Source organism: Rhipicephalus microplus, chromosome X (genome assembly GCF_043290135.1).
Source record: "Rhipicephalus microplus isolate Deutch F79 chromosome X, USDA_Rmic, whole genome shotgun sequence".
NCBI classification, from domain to species: Eukaryota; Metazoa; Arthropoda; class Arachnida; order Ixodida; family Ixodidae; genus Rhipicephalus; species Rhipicephalus microplus.
In genome coordinates this window covers 406,344,049-406,363,802 of record NC_134710.1, presented here as the reverse complement: position 1 = coordinate 406,363,802, position 19,754 = coordinate 406,344,049, and the positions used below count along the sequence as shown (strand labels likewise).

General features: G+C 43.8%; 1 protein-coding gene across 4 annotated transcripts in view; it reads right to left on the bottom strand.

Moving 5' to 3' along the window:
* LOC119160961 (serine/threonine-protein kinase Nek7) overlaps window positions 1–19,754 on the bottom strand; it is a 95,142-nt gene that overhangs the window by 29,540 nt on the left and 45,848 nt on the right. For all 4 annotated transcript variants that reach the window (XM_075880240.1, XM_075880241.1, XM_075880242.1 and 1 more), the window contains exons 5-7: window positions 14,789–14,896; window positions 10,006–10,100; window positions 4,659–4,772 (exon numbers count right to left, since the gene is read on the bottom strand). In XM_075880240.1, the coding sequence (XP_075736355.1) occupies window positions 4,659–4,772; window positions 10,006–10,100; window positions 14,789–14,896 (317 nt within the window). The remainder of the gene's footprint in view (window positions 1–4,658; window positions 4,773–10,005; window positions 10,101–14,788; window positions 14,897–19,754) is intronic.

Here is a 19,754-nt window from a genome sequence, read left to right as displayed (position 1 = left end):
TGTTGATCGCAGCTTCAACCTCACACAGCACCGTTGTGAGGCCTTCCACGCTAACACTACTGCATCCGAGTGACTTCTTGAGCGCAGTTTTTGTTGTACGAATGAGGTGCTCCCACCATCCACCCCACCATGGAGCGCGTTCTGCGATAAACTTCCATTGTATCCTGATCTCCGCAGCGTACTGGCAAAGAGCAGTTAGCACAGATGCAAACCATCTAGCACAACTCCGAAACGTCTGGGCGTTGTCAGAGTACACAACTGAGGATACACCGCGGCGTGCGACGAAACGACGAAAGGTGAGCAAAGTTGTGGCGGTGGTCATGTCTGATGTTAGTTCAAGGTGAATGGCGCGTGTGATGGCGCACGAAAACAAAAGTATGTAAGTCCTTCTTGGACTGCTTGCTGACTTCCCATACGGCGGCCCACAGTAATCAAGCCCAACGACCATGAAGGGGCTGGTTTCCGTAATTCTTTCGCGAGGAAGTTGGGCCATGGGTGCTGTCTCGACTGTAGTTTTCCAGGGTTTGCACATTCTACATTGAAAAATTATCCTCTTCACGGTTTGACGCCCTCTCAATAACCAGAAACGCTCTCGAAGCTTCAGCACTACCATGGATCGTACGCATATGTGCTGCCGAAACAAGCAAGCTAGTGAGCTTATGGTCACTTGATAAGTAAGATGGGGTGACGAATGTCCTGTTCAGCGTGCAGCTCTTGCAATCCCCCACCGACGCGAAGTAGGCCGTCCTCATCCATAAACGGGCACAAACGAAGTACAGCGGATGTTGAAAGTAATGGCAGGCCTTTCTGCAGCGCTTGGACCTCGATTGGGAACGAGTCTTCCTGCATTATATGCAACCAATAATGCTATGGCCAGCATCAAGAAGCGCAAGACTCTTGACTTTGCGACAAATTCGAAGGCTATTCAGCGTGTTGAGACGGGCGAGAAATGTTCAACCGTCATGAAAAACTTTGGGATACCATGGAGCACTGCGAGTACCTTGCTGAAGAATAAAGCAGATATCAAGGCAAAGGCGGCGAAGCAATGAATGCCGGGAGCCTGGCATGTGCGCGCTTCTCCCCCGAGAATGTAGAAAAGGCACTACAGTGAACTCCCTTTAAGACGAACTTGAAGGGACCATGAAGAATTGTTCGTCTTATCAAAAAGAATTGGCTACATACTTAGGTGCATGCAAATATCTTAGTTCAAAACAAAGTATCAAGTACACTTACAGTGAAGGAAAAAGACACAAAAATAATTTATTTGAGAGAATAACCAGATAGGCAACTGCGTTCAAGTGCTCTTGCTCAGCTTGATCCAGTCCATAATGGACGTCTGTTGCAAGTCACTTGCAGGTCTGTTGCAGGTCCAATCGTTGCAGGTCACTTCGTCAACGGCAGCGGCCTCACCGGCAATAGATTGGATCACAAGTCCGTGTCTTTTTCTGAAGCGATCGAGCCATCCGTCGCTGCAGGCAAACTCGATGTTCATTCGTAGGGCAATTTCCTCCGCTTTTTGCCTTCAGAACTACGCCATTCACAGGCAGATTCATGCTACAAGCACGTTGGATCCATGGGAGCAGAACATCCTCCAAGCCCTTGTGCGCAGCTGTCCGCATCTTCTTTCGCTTCGGCGCGAAGTCTCCATCGCTCAATGCAGCGGTTACCCGTGCACTATCCTTCACGATGCCCGTTAGCGTGCTCTTCGCAATCCCGAACTTGCGTGCAATCTCGGTCTTCGTGAGCTTGCCAGCTCTCACTTCGGACAAAATTTCTGCTTTCCTTGAAAGCTCAATTGGCTTTCGTTGTACAGTTGGCTTGCTGGCCATTTTCAACGAGACAAGCGAAGCAAACAAAGCGCATGGAATAGAAAATGTGCGATCGCAGGCTCGGCGCAGAGAAAGAACTCATTTCCTCAGCGATGGCGGTGGCAGTGACGGCGAGGTCAGAGAGGGACAACATCCACGTGGAGAGAGCTGTGGCTGTACGACGCGAGCTCACATGTTCCCGCTGAAAAACGGCATTGGTCATGAGAGCTGCTCTTGGTCATGAGAGCTGCTCTCTTCGCGAATAGGGAGTCTCGGTCATCATTTTGTTTTTTTACTTTTTCCCCTGCTTGCTTCTTTGCGGCCGATAGCCGATCTCAAAACTCCCTCGCTCTCTCGTTTTCTTCTTGTTTGCTTTGCCGCTCACTCTGCGGGTTGAAGTGCGGGTGATACCGCGGGCCATTCTTTTGTCGCTGCCTCCCTCCCTCCGCCATGGCGCGAATTCGCTTCGCGCCGTTGCTGCTTTAGTATTTTCTTTCCCTCCGGCCGTGGGAATGCCCCCCCAAGATTGCCATAATTCCTCTGTAGAATCGCCTCGGTCTCCCGGTCTCCACGAAAGTGTTCGTCTTAACAGAAGAGCAGGTGCAAGGCTGTTCGTCTTCAGCGGATTTTTTTTTTGCATTGGGTCTACGGAAAACCAAACAAACATTCTCACGTTGTTCGGCATAAGCGATGATTCGTCTTAAACGAGTTTGTCTTAACGGGAGTTCACTGTATATGCCTGCTTTTTAAAAGTGAGCGCGACGAACATTCCGGTAGATGACCCAATGCTGCTAAGACAGATGCTCGGGCTAGTTCGTGATTGGGAATCAACATATTTGCAGAGCGCAAGACTACGAGTAGTAACGACTTAACTACAGAAGAAAAGACAAGGACAGAAAGATGCTGATGGCTAAGGTCGAATGGTTTGCCACTGCACTTGGTGAAGACAACTTCGCTGACAACACCAGGTGGCTTCACCGAATTAAGCAGTGCTACAACATCGTTAGCAAAACCATTTCTGGTGAAAACGAAGCTGTCAGCAGCCAGGACATCCAGCAGAGGATGATGAAGGAATGGCCGAAAATCTCCACGAAGTTTTCTCCCGCAGATATCTTCAATGCCTGGCGAGATGTGAAGATGGACACAGTGGTAAACTGCTTCCGCAAGGCAGGCTTCGAGACGGCGAAACTTGCGGCAACCGGTGAAGACGGTGACGACGTGTTTCACGAGTTGTCTCCCTCTTCCGGCAGCAGTTCCACACGAAGTGTCTGTGGACGATTTCATGGAAACGAACTGCAACGTCCAGGCCATTGCGAGCCTCGCGAACGAGGACATAGTAGTTGTGGTCGCAGGGACCCAGGATGCCCAGGCCGACAGCTCATGTGACGAGGAGGATCATTTGGACGAGGCGCTGGCTACACACACGTTCTCCGCTGTCGAAGTGGCAGCATCAATTGCCATTGTATCAGCCACATGGAGGGAACCGGGCTGTCGCAACTGGACGGCCATGATAAGATCGAGACTGGTGTCTTCAACTTCATTTTAAAAATGAAGAAGCAGGCCAAGATAAGCGTTTTTTTCGCATAAATAAATCATTCTGTTGTGGCATGTGTGTGGAATTGTCATTCTTGAATGCGCCTATTGTAGGTGATGGTCCGCTACAGGTAAGCTCTTGGGGCCTGTATTTTTTTTTATATTGAATTTTTCATATATCAAACTAATTCGTGATTCCCTTCGAGTTCAATATATCCGTGTTCGAATATCTACTGCATCCTCGCCGGGAAAAAAAAATAGACAAGTTTTTGGAGTAGTGTCATGCAATGAAGTTTTGTATGAAACTGGAATAAAAATAAGGTGGAGATGGTCAAAACGATACAGAAAGCCTACGGTGACAACGAAATGAAACAAAGCCACACTTGATGTGGCACAAGAGGTTCCGGGAAAGTCAGTAGTCTAACAATGACAACGACCACTCTGAACATCAGTCGAAGTCAAAAACACACGACTCCATGCAGAAAGTGTACAAAGTATTGGATAAGGACAGGGGATTGAGAATAACCCGAAAAATTTTTCATACTGTTTTGACGAAGGATCTTCGAAGAGAAAAGTCAGTATGAAAATGGTGCCAAATGTCCTGACGAGTCAGGTGAAGGAGGAGGCACACCGTGCTGATTGTCTCCAAGTTGCATGTCAAAATTGGTGTGACAGCACTTCTCCAGTCACTGTGTGGCCTCGATCTGGAACCACCAGACTTTTTTTCGTCCCCAGTGATAAACCAATGATGCTCCTCACTGACAGCTTCTACAGTGATTGGATTAAACGTTGGCAAGGCTGCATTAAACCGGAGGGAGAGTAGTATTTTGAAAAGTTTTGAAAACACTGTAAACTTTTATTCGATAAATTATTTGTAAAACGAAAATTCTAAGAACTTTTGGGGCAGACCTTGTATGCAAATAAAGGATGGTACCTGTGACGTAGGTATAAAGACTGCAATACTAAAAGGTTTCCCAGATTTGTGTCTGTAGCCCAGAGCTGCTGCACTGGTGTAAGCTCATCATAGGATGTGCTTTCATGCCATGCTTCCCACAGTCTGATCATATTGCTTTTGTGCTTTGGCATTTGTGAGGCGTTGTTGTGTGCCATGCCATGAACGAGAGGCATCTTACAGACACAATCTTACATTTTAGTGCCATTCTGGAAAGGTGCCTTCCCCTCCACTTTGCCGTAGTTTTTGACTTGCTGGGGGGGGGGGGGGGGTATTCTAGGAGTTTATTGTGTTTGCTTTAACAGTGTTATTTCGTGGCTCTCTAGAGTTCATAGACAGAGCTGAGCAGATTTCCTAGTACTCACCTCGTCTGAGTAAAGGTTGCTTGAAATAGGTGGGTATTCACTTGACACAATCTTCTTAACAAGTGAGTAACTATTCTTCATGTCATTTGCGAATGGGGACTGCAGAGCTGCCATCTGGGAACCAAAAAAAAATTAATGTTTTAATATTGCACACTTATTGAAATGCAAGTCCACACTGCAACCTGCATGCTAGAAGAAGAAAACAAGAGCACCCATGAAAGTGAGCTACGAGATCAGCAAAAGCAAAAAAACTTTGACATAAGAAAGAGTACCCGCTGGTATAGGCACTAATGCTAGTGCTATATTGCATGGATGCCAGCTAAACCACAGATACCAAAACGTTGGTAACCCACAATTTACAGAGTGTGCTGCATATTCTAAGCTAAGCTCTGCTGCAAGTCTAGTGCTACTGCCTATTTCAAAAACATCCAACCACACAAAAATGCATTGGCTATGTTTTAAATAAACATGCCAAGCAATCTCAAATATTATTGATAATCACAACACCTATAAGACCCTGCAAACACTTTTAAAACAAGCTGCACAGCCACAGCAAAGGGACTTCCATATGCAAGGAAGCTAGCTTTCAGCTTATTTTAGGGGCACGGTAGGCAATAACATTATTACATGCTCAGAGAATGTTTGTTAAGAAGTCAAACAAAGACATACAGCATGCCCAGCACGCTTGGCTTGCCCTACAACCTGCAGTGTAACCGAAATTTTAAATGTGAAACATTTCTTAGCTGACTGCAGAAATTTTGTCAGTGAATGAGAGAGCGAGCAAGTCTGTCTGCTCATGTGTCTGTGAATGAGTCGGTGAGTGAGTGAGCAAGTCTGTCTGACCACCTACATCTGGGCACACTTGTGATCGCCGCCTTAAGTGAGGTAGAACAAAGTCATTACGGAAGGGTTAGTGTGTTCGACGAGTATGTCTGGCTGGTTACAATGTGAAAAATGTGAAAATCCCAATGCGCATGTCATCAAATGCTTTTCCCTAGACACACGAGGCCCATACCCGCAAACCACAGGCCTCGGTGTGTCGGTATGAGCCGCAGATGATATAAACCCAGGAACGGTAAGAACAGACACTGGTAATTAAAATGCAATAGCATCAAGAAAAACTGCCATTGGCAGTATTATGCCAACAAATCTGATTGATTGATTGATATATGGGGTTCAACGTCCCAAAACCACTATATGATTGATTATGAGAGGCACCGTAGTGGAGGGCTCCGAAAATTTTGACCACCTGGAGTTCTTCAACATGCACCCAAATCTTAGCACACGGGCCCACAGCATTTCCGCCTCCATTGGAAATGCAGCCGCCGCAGCCGGGATTCGATCCCACAACCTGAGGGTCAGCAGCCGAGTACCTGAGCTGCTAGACCACCGCGACGGGGCCCAACGAATTCGAAGAATAAATATAAAGATCCCAGCAGGAATCGCACCCGAGAATTCTGTGTGTGGCAATCAAGTATTCTAGCACAGAGCCTTGCCAGGTCTTGAAGCTGCTTTGGAAAAAAATCTCTATGCAGGCGTAATATGTTGGTGAAATGACACTTGTGGTTGCAGTGCTGGCTATTAACGCGATAGCGTTAAAGAGCTCGCTTCGCAGAAATTCCGGCATCCGTGTCATTAGATGTAAGCAAAAATTATTATCTTGTGCGTGATCGAAAAATCGAGAAAGATACAAATAAAATAAATAATAAAAAACCCTGGGTTTGAGTGAAGATTTAACCTGGGTCGTTTGCATGGCAAGCGGGTGTTCTACCACATAGCCACGCGTCTGCTCGTGAATACAGTGAAAATAACTTCCTCTGCTTCGAAATGCAGTTGAAGTAACTTTCATGTTTCACAAGAACACGTCTCCTGTATATATGCTTCACAATACAACATGAAATAATGCAGTAGTAATGCACGGTACAAGCGTACATTGCCTACAGGAGTCAAAACATGTAATTATCCTAATGACTTCATGGTTTAAAGGCAGTTACCCATTACAAAAGGCACACGTTACTTCGCCTATTCTCTTAAGGCCACATAATGGGTGCATAGAATGTTCGAAAAAATTTTATGCAGTAAGTGTTTGAAGTATGCACTACGGATAGGATATCACTATCGCGTTCAACTTCAAAAGGTGAAACATAACGGTACCCAAATTTTTAAAATTTTACAAACATTACATAAGTACTCCTACGATACAGGTGTCATGTCAGGTTAATTTCGATTGTATACGTAAACACGATTCACTGATGTTTGTTTATGTAGCACAAGCCAGTGGTACCATCTTTGCAAGCACAAGTGCTGCATATCAGCGTACCACTTCCGGTATTGGTATTACCTAGTATGTTGCTAAATCGTTAAGAAACTGTAAACAACTGCTTACATAAAACATATGTGATTGCTCAACATATGTCTTTACAACGAACACTTGTACATGTCATTAGTGTAAGTTTGTAATAGATGGATGGATGAAAAACTTCATTATGGTCCTTTGGTGCGTGCGTTTAGCGTGCAGCGGGCTGCTCCCACGTCGGGACAAAGAGACGTTTCCCCTCCACACTCACCTTCCCTCTGCATGCTTCGCATAACATCGATTACCAGGGTACGTGGGATCTACAGAATTTATTTTTCCAGTATGTAGGTAGTATCCCTATTTGTCTTGTTCTTGAATTCAGTTCATATAATAGACCACTTAAGTGATTAATCACACTATTATTAGCATTTTGGCAAGGTCCTAAAGCAACTTTCAAGTGATCTCAAAGAGCCCACAAAGAAGAGGCTTTAAATTTTTTTCAAAAAACTAATGTTTCTCAAAAAGAAACAAGAAACAAATTTAGATGCCAACAGAATGCAACAGGCCAAATAATCATTATTATTTTTTTAGATGTGGACGGTGGTGTTCTCAGTATGATAGTATAAAATTTCTGCAATCTACTATGTGAACAGCCATTTTTATGTTCTGCTCACTGACGTATGAGTAGTGAGGCATCCCTAGTACAAAATATGATTGCTTGTACATAAGGGAAACAAAAAACTTCCCTGAAAAACTATCTACACAAAAACAATGGATGAAATTTTTCCTGCCAAAGGAACTGCTTTTTTAAGATATTCATCAGTGCCCTTAACGAGCACTGCGAGGTTCATGACCACTGCGTCTCCTTTGACAATGCCCGCGTTGTTGACCTAGAAGCTAACTCTCTCACCCCGCCCCGGTAGTCTAGTGGCTAAGGTACTCTGCTGCTGACCTGCAGGTCGCATGATCAAATTCCGACTGCGGTGGCTGCATTTGTCATGTAAGCAAAATGCTGTAGGCCCGTGTGCCTTGATTTGGGTGCACGACCCCAGGTGGTCAAAATTTCTGGAGTCCTCCATTACGGCATCTCTCATAATCATATGGTGCTTTTGGGATGTGAAACCCTACATATCAATCAATAATTAGAAGCAAACTCGCAGAAGTGGCTCTTCACGGAATCATGGCACTTACAGGCGACACCCCAAAAACATCAAACACCCAAATGTTTATTTCTATGACTTTCACCACGTCTCGGGAAACCAATGCAGTGGCCACCACTGACCAAAGAAGGGAGTCAGTTGTCCATATATGTTTTTCTTTAAAACAATGAAGACCTAATAAAACATTCGACAGAACCCAAGTACGTGGGAATCGACGTTATGCGAAGCATGTGGAGGGAAGGTGACCTAGTTGCATTTTTTTTTATTGAACAACACGTCATGATATGACGCTAAGTATATGTACAAATGTCGCACCCACAGACATATGTTGAAGAGTTGCGGATGTTCATATAACCAGTTGTTTGCACATGCGCAATGATGTCAACTGAAAGCTGCTGATATGAAGCGCTGATACTCGCGAAGATGCTGGCCCTGGACACTGCTACGTAAACAAACTTCAGCGCACGGCAACTAATTACCATTCACGTTAACCCGACGTGATGGCTGCATCAAGGGAGTACATATGCAATGTTTATAAAATTTGGTAGGCAGAACTGCAATCACTGGTGACAATTCACTATGATTAGCGTCTATTTGAAAAGTAGTTCTGAGACCTGGCATAGCTTTGTGGTACAATGCTCGACTTCCACGCAGAAGGCTTGGGTTCGATTTCTGCTGGGACCCTGAAATTTATTATTTGCATTAATCGGGGAGTCTACGCTGCCTATTTCCGGTTTTTGTTAACACTGACTTTCATTCTATGCCATCGATGAGTCGACGCTACCGATGTCGGGTATTTCTTGAAGCTTACCCGTTTAAACTGCCCATGTGTGTTCTCGTCGTTCCTAGGTAAATACTGAATGTCAATCACCTGTGGCACATACCCGCATACCAGCGGCAAATACCCGCCCGTGGGTATGTGCCGCTGTCTGACGGGAAGTGTTTGACGACGTACGCGACTGGACTGTGAGATTATTGATGTCCTGACCAGCGCGTTATGATCTTCAAAACATCTTACCCTCCAATGCTACTTTTTGTTCATGTCAAGTTAGGTGGGTACCCAAACGAGAGCACCCAAACGTAAGCGAGCGAGTGAGCGGACAGACGGACAGACGGACGGATGGATGGATGTATACGCTCAAAGTCGCCGAAGCTCGCTAAGAAATGCTTCGCATTTAAAATGCTAGGAAAGTCACGCCTCCATCGTCTTTACACACAAACTCCACGTGAAGGTGGAAATACTTTGCCAAAGCTAAAGTAACACTCCAGTGACTAATTACAAGAGACTCACTAATTGTTTATTAAATTGACAACATCAGGGCAATTGCTTGTATGTGAAAGTTGTGGGCTGTCATAACCTAAAGCGGTAACAATTTCTTGGGAATCACAAAAATTGCACGTTTGATATATTCATCAATGATTCTCAGTGGTGATATAGAAACTGAGTGCACTGGGCATGCAAAAAATGTGGTTACTTTGTTGCGTTAGGCTGGGGCACCACCAGGCTGGAACTTCCTATGACAAAGAAGTGACTAACTTTCGATGAAAGCGCATTGTTGAAGTGTCCTTCCATGAAAAGTGGTGCAGAGCGATCCGCAACACACAGCCTTCTACAAAGTTCCTAAACCTGATATTACATACCGCATCTTTAACAACCATACGATTGCTGTTTAAATATAACTTGGTTTTTGCTAATTAACATTTGTTATATTTCTTGGAAAAACAGCTGGGTTAACTCTAAATTTCTTAAGCATCTATCTACCTGAGCTTCCTTCTAATATTTACTTAATTACAAATTGTGACAACACATCTGCTGTATGCGGTGAACACCAGCACACTCTATATTGCTTTAAAATGACCACAAGTGACACTCTCCATAGGCCCATCTTACTTCATAGAGAAGACAACCAGCTGACCAGACGTCTGAACTGAAGTCATACTCGTGCCGCTGGACCCGCTCAGGAGACATGTAATACGGAGTCCCAACTGAAAGAGAAGGTATGAGGCAAGTGAAGTGTAAATTTCGTGAACTTCGACCCCAACAAACTTGTGCACAAGAGTCACTATAGTTGGACAGAGCAAGCTTGGTAAATACTCTTTTTAAGGCCCTGAGCTATTTGTAGGAAAAGAAAAAAAATAGCTTTATAATATAAAAATTACCATGAATGCCAAACTGCACATGGCAATGACCACCATCGGGCAGGACAACTGTGGCTTTTTAAGAGCGCTAAAGGCCCCCAGGCACGATATTTGTATTTCACAAGAAGCTATGAATGGAATATTACTTCCAATTTATTTTTCACACCTCCAATGGCGCTCTTAATAACAAGTGGGGAAATCACAGCTTTTCTTGATTTAAAGAGACTTTGAGATAGGCGAAAGCTTCATGTGAACTTCAGTCAATAATAAAATATCAAGGGTCTTACATCCCAAAACCAAGGTATGATTATGAGAGACGCCATAGTGGAGGGCTCCAAAAATGGGCTCCAAAATTTTTGACCATGTGGTGTTCTTTAACATGCACTGACATTGCACAGAACACGGGTATTATCATTTTACTACCATTGAAATGTGACCGCCGCGACCGGGATCGAACTCGCGGCCTTCAGGTCAGTAGCCGAGCACCCCAACCATTGCTACAACATGGGGGACTGAGCTTCCCTCAGGCATATACAGTCGAGTCCACCTATAACGAACATGACATGGCATCCGTTTGCTGTATCCCGAAGTTCATAGTAAATTCATACCTGCCAAGTCTCCCAGATTTGCCGGGAGACTCCCGAATTTGGACCGTTTCTTCCGTTTGTACGGTTGTCATGAAAATCTCCCGGAAATCGAAATTTTTGTGCGTGATCCGGCCGCCTTGACAAAAAAAGCAGCTAGATCCGCTCCAGGCTTTTCGAACCTACCCCATTTTATTATGAATGAGTTTTAAAGACGTTCATCTAAATGTACAGTAAAATCTATGCGAAACTGCGGCAGATACGAATTCGTTAAATTCCTCAGCAGAATTCCACTATGTCTATAGGGCCTAAATTCGAATGTTCCCAACACATTTCCTAATGGAGGCGGGTAATACGAACTTTAGTAAAGAAATCGTCGAATGAAGGCCGAGAGCAGCATACTCGAAGCTTCGGAAGTACGCGTGCGACCGGCGCACGCACTGCCTTCTACAGTGTGTGTGATTGTCGTTGCCACAACCGCTGTCGACGAAACCGTGGTAGCTTTTCATGCAATCATGTATAACTGACAAAGTCCCGAAAGTGTGCGTGCGTCCAACGCTCAACCAGTCAAAGCAATGCTGCTTTCTGCAAACCCTGTGGACAAAACCGCGGCAGATGCGATCGTATACGGCATAAAACGACTTTGTTTTGATGGCGCGTGCGCAGTCAAGCGCACAGGAGTTGAAAAAGGAACTACCATTTCCTGCGACCGCCGCGCACAACATCGTGGTCATGGTGGCGCGATAGTGATCTACGAGCTTCAACGGCATGCAGCGGTAGTCTAAAGGCAGTAAATGCGTAAAAAAAAGTCACAGTTTCGCCGCAAGGGCGAAGCAATGAATGTGACAGCAACAACTTGGAATGTCACACTGAGACTGGCAAGCAGACAGAAACGCGCAGTGCGCTACTCGCGCACGAATGACGCACGAAAACAATACACACAAGACAAGAGCGAACTAACAATGTTTACCGCTCGACACATAACGCGCTGTTTAGAGAGAAAAAAAAAGCAATGCACGTTACATATTCAAAGGTACGGATGAGTACAAACTAACAAGTGTCTCAGTTATACCTCGCTGTGCATGAAAAGCAAGATCTTTTCGCAAGCAGGGCCTGTGCATAGATCGAAGATACCTTTATGGGCCCGGCAACTAACCTAATCGTTCCAGTGAAAGCCGAAGGCACACGATTCTCCCCACCAAAAGATAAGCGCGCGCACAAGCATCGATCTCCCCATCCGCGGGACAAAGTACGCGTCAGAGATAAGCGCGCGTCGGCGCATTGCGATGAGCTGGGCACCGAGTGCAGGCGGCTTTTTTTTTTTTTTCCTTTCTAGAGTGTTAATATATATAGATAAGTATACATATGCGGTGAATGACAGCGGTGGCAGGGACAACAAAAAACCAGCCTAGACTGTCAATAACAAAGGGGCCAGACACGTTTTGCCGTTCCTGTCAAAAGAATCTAGTAGGGAGCAAAGCTTTGACCCGCGCTTTTGCGGCAGCCAGCTGTGCCGTCTCGCTTGTTCACGTGCTGCAGTAAGACATACACGAGCTGTTTTGAAGGAAATAAATTCTGCAAGTTGTGTTAATCCTTTGCGATTCTCGCCTTAGTGGGAAACCCTACCTTCGTGTCTTCGGGCACTGCAAGCTGACCGCAACGCCGATGTTTGCGCTTGCGATTGAGACTTCTCACCCCCTCTTGTTTTTCGCAATGTTTCTTGTTTGTTTATTTCTCCCTGGGAGTTTTTTTTTTTTTGTGCCGAAAAAAAATAGGAGCAAATAATTCAGCCACCCTCCCCCACTGCGGCAATCTCCTGGATTCAGAATCCTTGAACTTGGCAGGTATGTAAATCAAACACAGCTTAAAAAATATTATTGCCCGTGAAAACAAAATTTTTTTTTTCCAAAAAAGTCTGCGATGCATGTTTTTCAATGAGCAAAAGCGATAAAGATGGACTAAAGTTTATTTAAAGCATCAGCATGCTTTTAACCGAAACCCTTGGCATATACAAGCTGCCTGAGGCTATTAATGCAGCCCTTTGCTGCAAGCACACTTGTGGGCACTGGCTCCAAAGTTTCGTCGTCGTCATCATCCGATTCCTCTAAATCTCTTCATTCACGATTCCCTCATTCGAGCACGACTACAAAGGATCGGTATCATCATCGGCCGTAATGAAATCATCGCAAGAGATGTCTCGCCTGCTCTCCCATGTCTGAATCGGCAACACGCTGCCACGAATCTCCACCGGAGTGGTCCTGTTCGAAAGCTTCAGGCTCGGCATTGGGCCCGACGTCAACAAATTCAGCCTCGCGAAAACAGTTTCGCACTTATGTAGCCGTTACCACCGCTCACGAAGCGTTCACCATCTCCACAGCTAAATACCGGGACGCCCGAAGTGCAAAGTTGGCTGCCAGGTGGTCAACACCTATGATCAAGCGCTCCACAACGCGACCGCGGATTACGCTCAAGCCAAGTGGTCGCACTTTCGACATTTTGTTGAGCGGCAGGAAAAAGTGCAACAGGCCTCCCATCGGCTATCCTGACCACACACGCAAACCAACAGCGAGCAAGGCGCACACATGCGAGACTCAAGCCAAAATGTGTGGAACTGCTCTGGGCCCGTTTTTAGTCAGAAAACGAAACTTCTGAATTCGAGCCAGCGTGACTGGCGTAGCAGAGCCTCTGGTGGAGATGGGCGAAGGAGTTGTGATAAAGAAAGAATAGCATACTTGCAAGATAAGGGCAAGGAGTTGTGATAGAGTGAAGAGAGGGGAGAATACGGCAGGAAGGCGACCTTCAAAACTAAACACGCAGGATGAGGCAGGTAGAGTAGCTTGCTTGAAAGGTTCACGAAACGCGCATGCGTATAAAAGCTTGGGAGATTGGCCTGCGCATACAGAGGTGACAGAATCGTATTGTGGTGCCAGACGGTTTGCGTGGTCTCACCGACATTGATAATTCTCGATTCGTATTGTGTAACAGCCGAGCTTACGCTTCCGCATGAGTGCGAAGGGCATACTGAGCCAAGTACAAAGTGGGCGAGAACAGGTCCCGAACACGAAATGAATCCCAAATTATCAGAGTTGGTGAAGTAGTGTACGTGCGTGCACTGGAACAATACGACACCGACCCAGACAAGACATAGATGGTCAGGTACAGGCGGTGGCCGACGATGTTGGCAAATGGTCTGGTCACTCCAGGCCAGCTATGCCAATGACAAAATCAGCGATCAAAAACTGATGGGAGACTAGTTGGCCAACTGGTCTTCGAAAGATCGGTGATAATGTGAAATTTGAAAGCACAAGTTTCGTCTGGCGATTCGAGGCGCTCAGAGTAGCTGGAGAACGAAAGACGGAGGGGTGTGTAAGAAAAAACGGTTGGGGAGAGCAACAACTAGGTGGGTGGAGAGGCAGGGTCAGCATTTAACAACAAGAATCTATGGCACCTCGCCAATCGCTTATCGTTGGTTGACAGTGGTTTCCCGGGAAGTCGCCGAAGCGCCGACTCCGTTCGCTGTAACCGATCGTTGTAAGTGCGATTTTGTGCCATTGAAATACTGTATATTTCCACAGTCACGCGGGTATTGTTCATTATAAGTGGAGCCATTACATGCGGGCTCGACTCTATTACATACTGAATGATCCAAGCCATTTGCAATCCTCTTTGCAACTCGGTGTATCCAGGTTCAATTGTAAATGCTGTTAAGTTTTGCGATTGCTGTAGATCATTCTTTTTTTTTTTACTCCGTTAGTCTAGATTCAAGGTTACTTTTTTTTTGCTAGCTTCTAACTTAAGAACGATGGCATTGAATCGGAGTAGTTTTAGTACTAAGCAGTAAATTTTCTGGCCCAGAAATGTCTTCATGCTAAAGCTGAGGACATTTGCAACCTATGCAGCCCAACTTAGGGTACAGCACAGGTCACTGCCGAGAAATACGAAAAGACTTGCCAAGAGAGTTGGCCGCAACACTGTCAGGACTGAAGAATCGTCCCAAGCCCAGATCTCCCAACTTGACTCTCCCGTCGATGGTGATAAACACATTGGCTGGTTTCACATCTGCACACAATGCATACATGCAACAAAACAATGACTCTACATGATTCATGTATTTTCAGAAATGCACAACTAATTTACACAAAAGTATCCCTTTCTGATACCTCATTCAGAATGGAAACTAAAGCAGTCTTGAGTGCTAGAGATGTAATGCAAATTAGTTATGCAATCGCACTAAACCAGGAAGATGGGAATAAATAAGTGGGAGCTAAATGCTTACAAAAGTCCTTGATCCCTGTAGACCTTTTCTTTTGCAGCATTTCGCTGAAACAAACGCTACAACTAAGAGGAATACCTAAAGAAGTTGTGAAAAATCTAATTAAAGCCAATCAGAGAATCAAGGCAAAGGCATTGCACTATCATTACAAATAGAAATACAAATAGCAAAGCGTGTGAAACTATTTGGTATATACATGGCCGGTGCTGCAGTGTGGTGCTGTCTTAACTGTACGTATTAAGATCAAAGTAGTGCAAATAACAAAATTTTCAATGCAAAGTGAATTCAAATAATAAAGTTTGAGTGCACATCAAATAGACTATTTTTCAAATACATCAGAGTAGAATTCCAGAAAAAAGAGTTGCTGGAGGGATAATGTTTTCTAGTTTTATCAAATATGAGGCAATGCAGATATCAAATTGTACTTATTTACATGATTTGATGCAACCAATGTGATGCCACAACACTCCACATGTGAAAGGAAATGATGCTATTTTCTTCACTGCTCCCCCTCTTCAACTTCTGTGGAGGCCCAACTGATTTAACAGACATGGACACACACTTTTCGAATTGGGAGTTGCTAATATACCCTGTAGACTTAAATATGTAAAAACATCTGAAATGTGGAATGCTGAAAGTCTTTGTCCAATTTACTTGGGCTTTCTAGTCCGAAATGACATTAATTAAAACCACCGCTTCTGCTGCGTAGGCTTAAACCAGCGCTTTTGAGAGTCAATTCGTTCACGACCACAGTAGAGCCCCACAGGCAGCCTTGCCACAATACCAGAATGTGATAAGGTGAAGCATACTAAAATATATGGTCATGCGTTAAGTGCAGTGCACACAGGAATGACGGACGATAGAGAAAAAGCAAACAGGGTTAGCGCTGACTCTCAACTGAAAATTTTTATTGGGAAGGAAGCAGCACATATCTGAAAAAAAAAAAAGACTCCAACTAAAAATACAGAAAAGACGGGTCACATCGTTTTTTGTTTTTTTTTCGATATATCATCTCTCGCAAGTATTAGACACAATATGTTCAATGTCACTCAAGTTGATTGATGGCCTGCTGACACATGACTCCCCTTTTTTTCTGATATGGAAAACTTCAACAGTTTCTCTGACTACTTGCTGTCTGTGACGTGTCAACATCAATGTGTCTTCAAAATGGAGGGAGCGGCCGTACTCGTGGAAATGGTCTGTGAGGGTACATGGTCGATGTTCAGTTAGTGTGCGTTTATGCTCTTTCAGTCTGATGTTAATGCATCTGCTGTTCTGCCCTACGTAGGTTTTGCCACAGGACAGCGGTATTTGGTAGACTCTTCCCACGTAACAGTCAACAAACTTTTTCATATGCTTCATCTTGCATCCAGCATCCCGTGTACGAGAGCTTAGGGGTTTATTTATTTTCGCGCATAGACCAGACAGCTTCTGGGACAAGGAGAACACATCAACATCATATCACATGGCTACATTCTTGATTGCATGCGATATGGTGTTAACTTCGATTATCTGTCTAACACTTGCAAAACATGATGTATAGAGAAAGAAAACAAAAAAAAAAGCGATGTGACCCGTCTTTTCTACATCTTGAGTTTGACGTTTTTTTGGCCACATGGTTGTAATAAGTCCAGATGTTTACTGTTTCTTTTCCAATGAAAATTCTCAGTTGAGAGTCAGCGCTAGTCCTGCTTGTCTTTTCCCTTTCGTTCGTCAGTCCCATGCATGCCGCACTTTACGCATGATGGATATGTACCAACTTGCTCAAAGTGCTACTTTATTGCAGTATACTTAAAAATATTGTAACGGGAGTGAGAATACTCGAAATGAAGAAAGAAGGCAAAGAAATGTATTAACAATGTTCACGGGGACTCCTTCACCCAAGATGGCGGCACACGAACAACAGCGTGAGAGCTACTACAATTTTTGTCTTGGAGCATTACCTCTTGTTCGTCACAGCTTGTTTTGATATGAAGGGGCCACTTGAACGGTGCAGTGCATCTCCATGTTGGAACCGGCATTTTTTTGGGGTCAGTACATTTGTGGCCAACGCGAATTTTGAAAAGCAGCTTCACCGCAATGCGAGAATGTGATGGCGTGGAGCATTAAAAAAAATCTGAAGGGGCCACTGTTAATCAAAAGCAATTAATAACAAAAAACAGGTTCATGCAATATGCCTTGACTTCTTAAAAACCTTTGATAGGATTCCCCATAACGAGCTAATTATAAACCTTGAACAGTTTGAAATAAATAACAATAAAGTGGAAGGGAAAAGGTGATATCTTTCATGTAGCGCACAGTACATACAAATAAACAGCTACCAGTCCGATCGCTTAAAAGTTACTTCCGGTGTACCCCAGGATTTTGTCCTTCTACCGGTATTATTCTTCGACTATATTAATAATATTTGTTTGAATATGGTGACGACATTGGCTGTTTGCCAACGACTGTTTAATTAATTGGAAAACATCTACCCACAGCGATGAAAAAATTCTCGGCAATGCGCTGGCGTCTGTTGAAAAATAGTGGGCAACTTGAAAAATGGAGTTAAACAAAGAAAAGACTATTATTTACTAGCATCATAAACAAGGTTAAGCATGTCCTAAATTTTTATTATGAACTAAGTACCACTGTACTAGCTACCTTTAACACTGTACTAGCTACCTTTAACAAATGTAAATACTTAGAAGTGATGATATCTAAAGACCTAAACTGGAATCAACATATCAACAAGTTTGTTCTACCGCTGAAAAGAAACTCTGGTTCTTACGTCGCAAATTAAAGCCCACTACAGGACAGTAAATTTAACCGCGCATATAACAATAGTAAGGCCTGCACTAGAATATGCAAGCATCATATAGAACCCTTACCAGAAAGGATTAATGAATAAAATCTAGCGAGTGCAAATGGCGGCTAGATTTGTGCTTTCAAGGTACTCCCAAACTGGTTCTGTGGCAGAAATACTGCAACAACTAAACCTACCCACCCTTTTCGACCGCTGTCGTATAGCGCTCCAAATTGAAGTAGAATTATTGTTTTTGCTTTCTCAAAATACATTTAACTTTGATGTAGCGCAGCACTTCATTTCACGACATGTCCGAAACCTAAGAAATGAACAGCGCAGAAACTTCCTAATCTCCAAATCTCATGTAAACACATACACATACTCTTATTTCCCTGGAACCATAAAAGACTGGAACAATTTACTGGAGGCTATACGGGATTGTGAACCTTTAGAAAATTTTTAATCCAACCCTACGAAATATTTTTAGAGTAAATGTTGATGAATGCCAACTTGTTTTTTTTTTCTTTTACTTTTTAAATAGTGCAATTGTATGTAGTTCATATCACATATTTCTTGTGATCTGTTGAATTAAGTATAGTGATGTAGAACAGGTGATGTATTGTATGCATAATGAAATATCATGTAATTTTTTTTCACCTGTTCATTGCTGCTTTATGTTTGATGTGCTGATTATTATGTCAGTTTCTTTTTCTTTATGTATATTGACACATTGTGAATCCTAGCTATACATAGCTGCTTCATGTCAACAATGATTTATTTGTGTCCAATTTGTACCCCACCCCTGTAATGGCCTAATTGGCTAACGGTACTTGAAAAAAAAAAAAAGAATAACCAGACATAGACTGTACAATATGTCTTCGGGAAGTCCAAATCGACTCAAATAGTGAACACCATTAGAAAAATATTCGAAAGTTCAAATATTCGCACACCTCTATAAAAATCTAATGTTACAGTGCAAGCTACTTTGCATTCGTCGAGCCTGTACTCTGATCGTAGTGCATCTACAACACTGCACTGACCCTGCTCGCATCCGGTTTAGGGCAACCCACTTCCCAGAGTAACCCTCGTCTACCTATGGACACAAATAGGACGCTGTCTCTCCATGCCTCACTTCAGCTCCAACATTCATTGATGCTGGACAAACAGTTAAGCCTTCACCCATTTAAGGCTATGTATGTTTTCTAGACTACCGTGAATTAACGAAGTAAAGGAGATTTCTTTTCGTTGGGGGCTCGTTTTCTTTGCTAAACACAACCAAAACAATCTAATAGGCAATTAGGCTAATGAAAGAAAAGGGGCTGTTGATTATTGCCTTGAATTGTAGTGAAACACTTATTATGTAAATTGAAATGATTTAAAGTAGATGAAAAATGACCCTTTTCACCAGAGGGATTCGAGCACACTACCTTTGAATGGCACGTCCAATGTGAGCTATGACTTAAGACACTTTTCTGTCCATTACTTCGAGTTTTTATGTATGTGTAATCCCTGAGAGTGTTAGCCAGCACCGCTCATAGCCAAGGCGGTGAGTGTAAAACTCTTATTGCCAGAGGATGTCACAAGGTACGTTACCTTTGCACAATGCGTCAGCTGATTAACAGACCATTCTATTGCATGATAATCTAAGGCATTAACCCTTTGAGGGTCCACAACGTACGTGTACGCCATCCACTACAGCCGCAAGACGGTCGAAGACTACACGTATGTCATTGCCTGCACGTTTAAAATGCAAGCCTTGTTTGACCATTTCTCTTGTTTAACATGTGCTGTTACACTGCAGGAATATGTGGAATTTTGTCTTTGTGCCAAAGTCTATCTCTGTTTTCTTTTTAATGCTT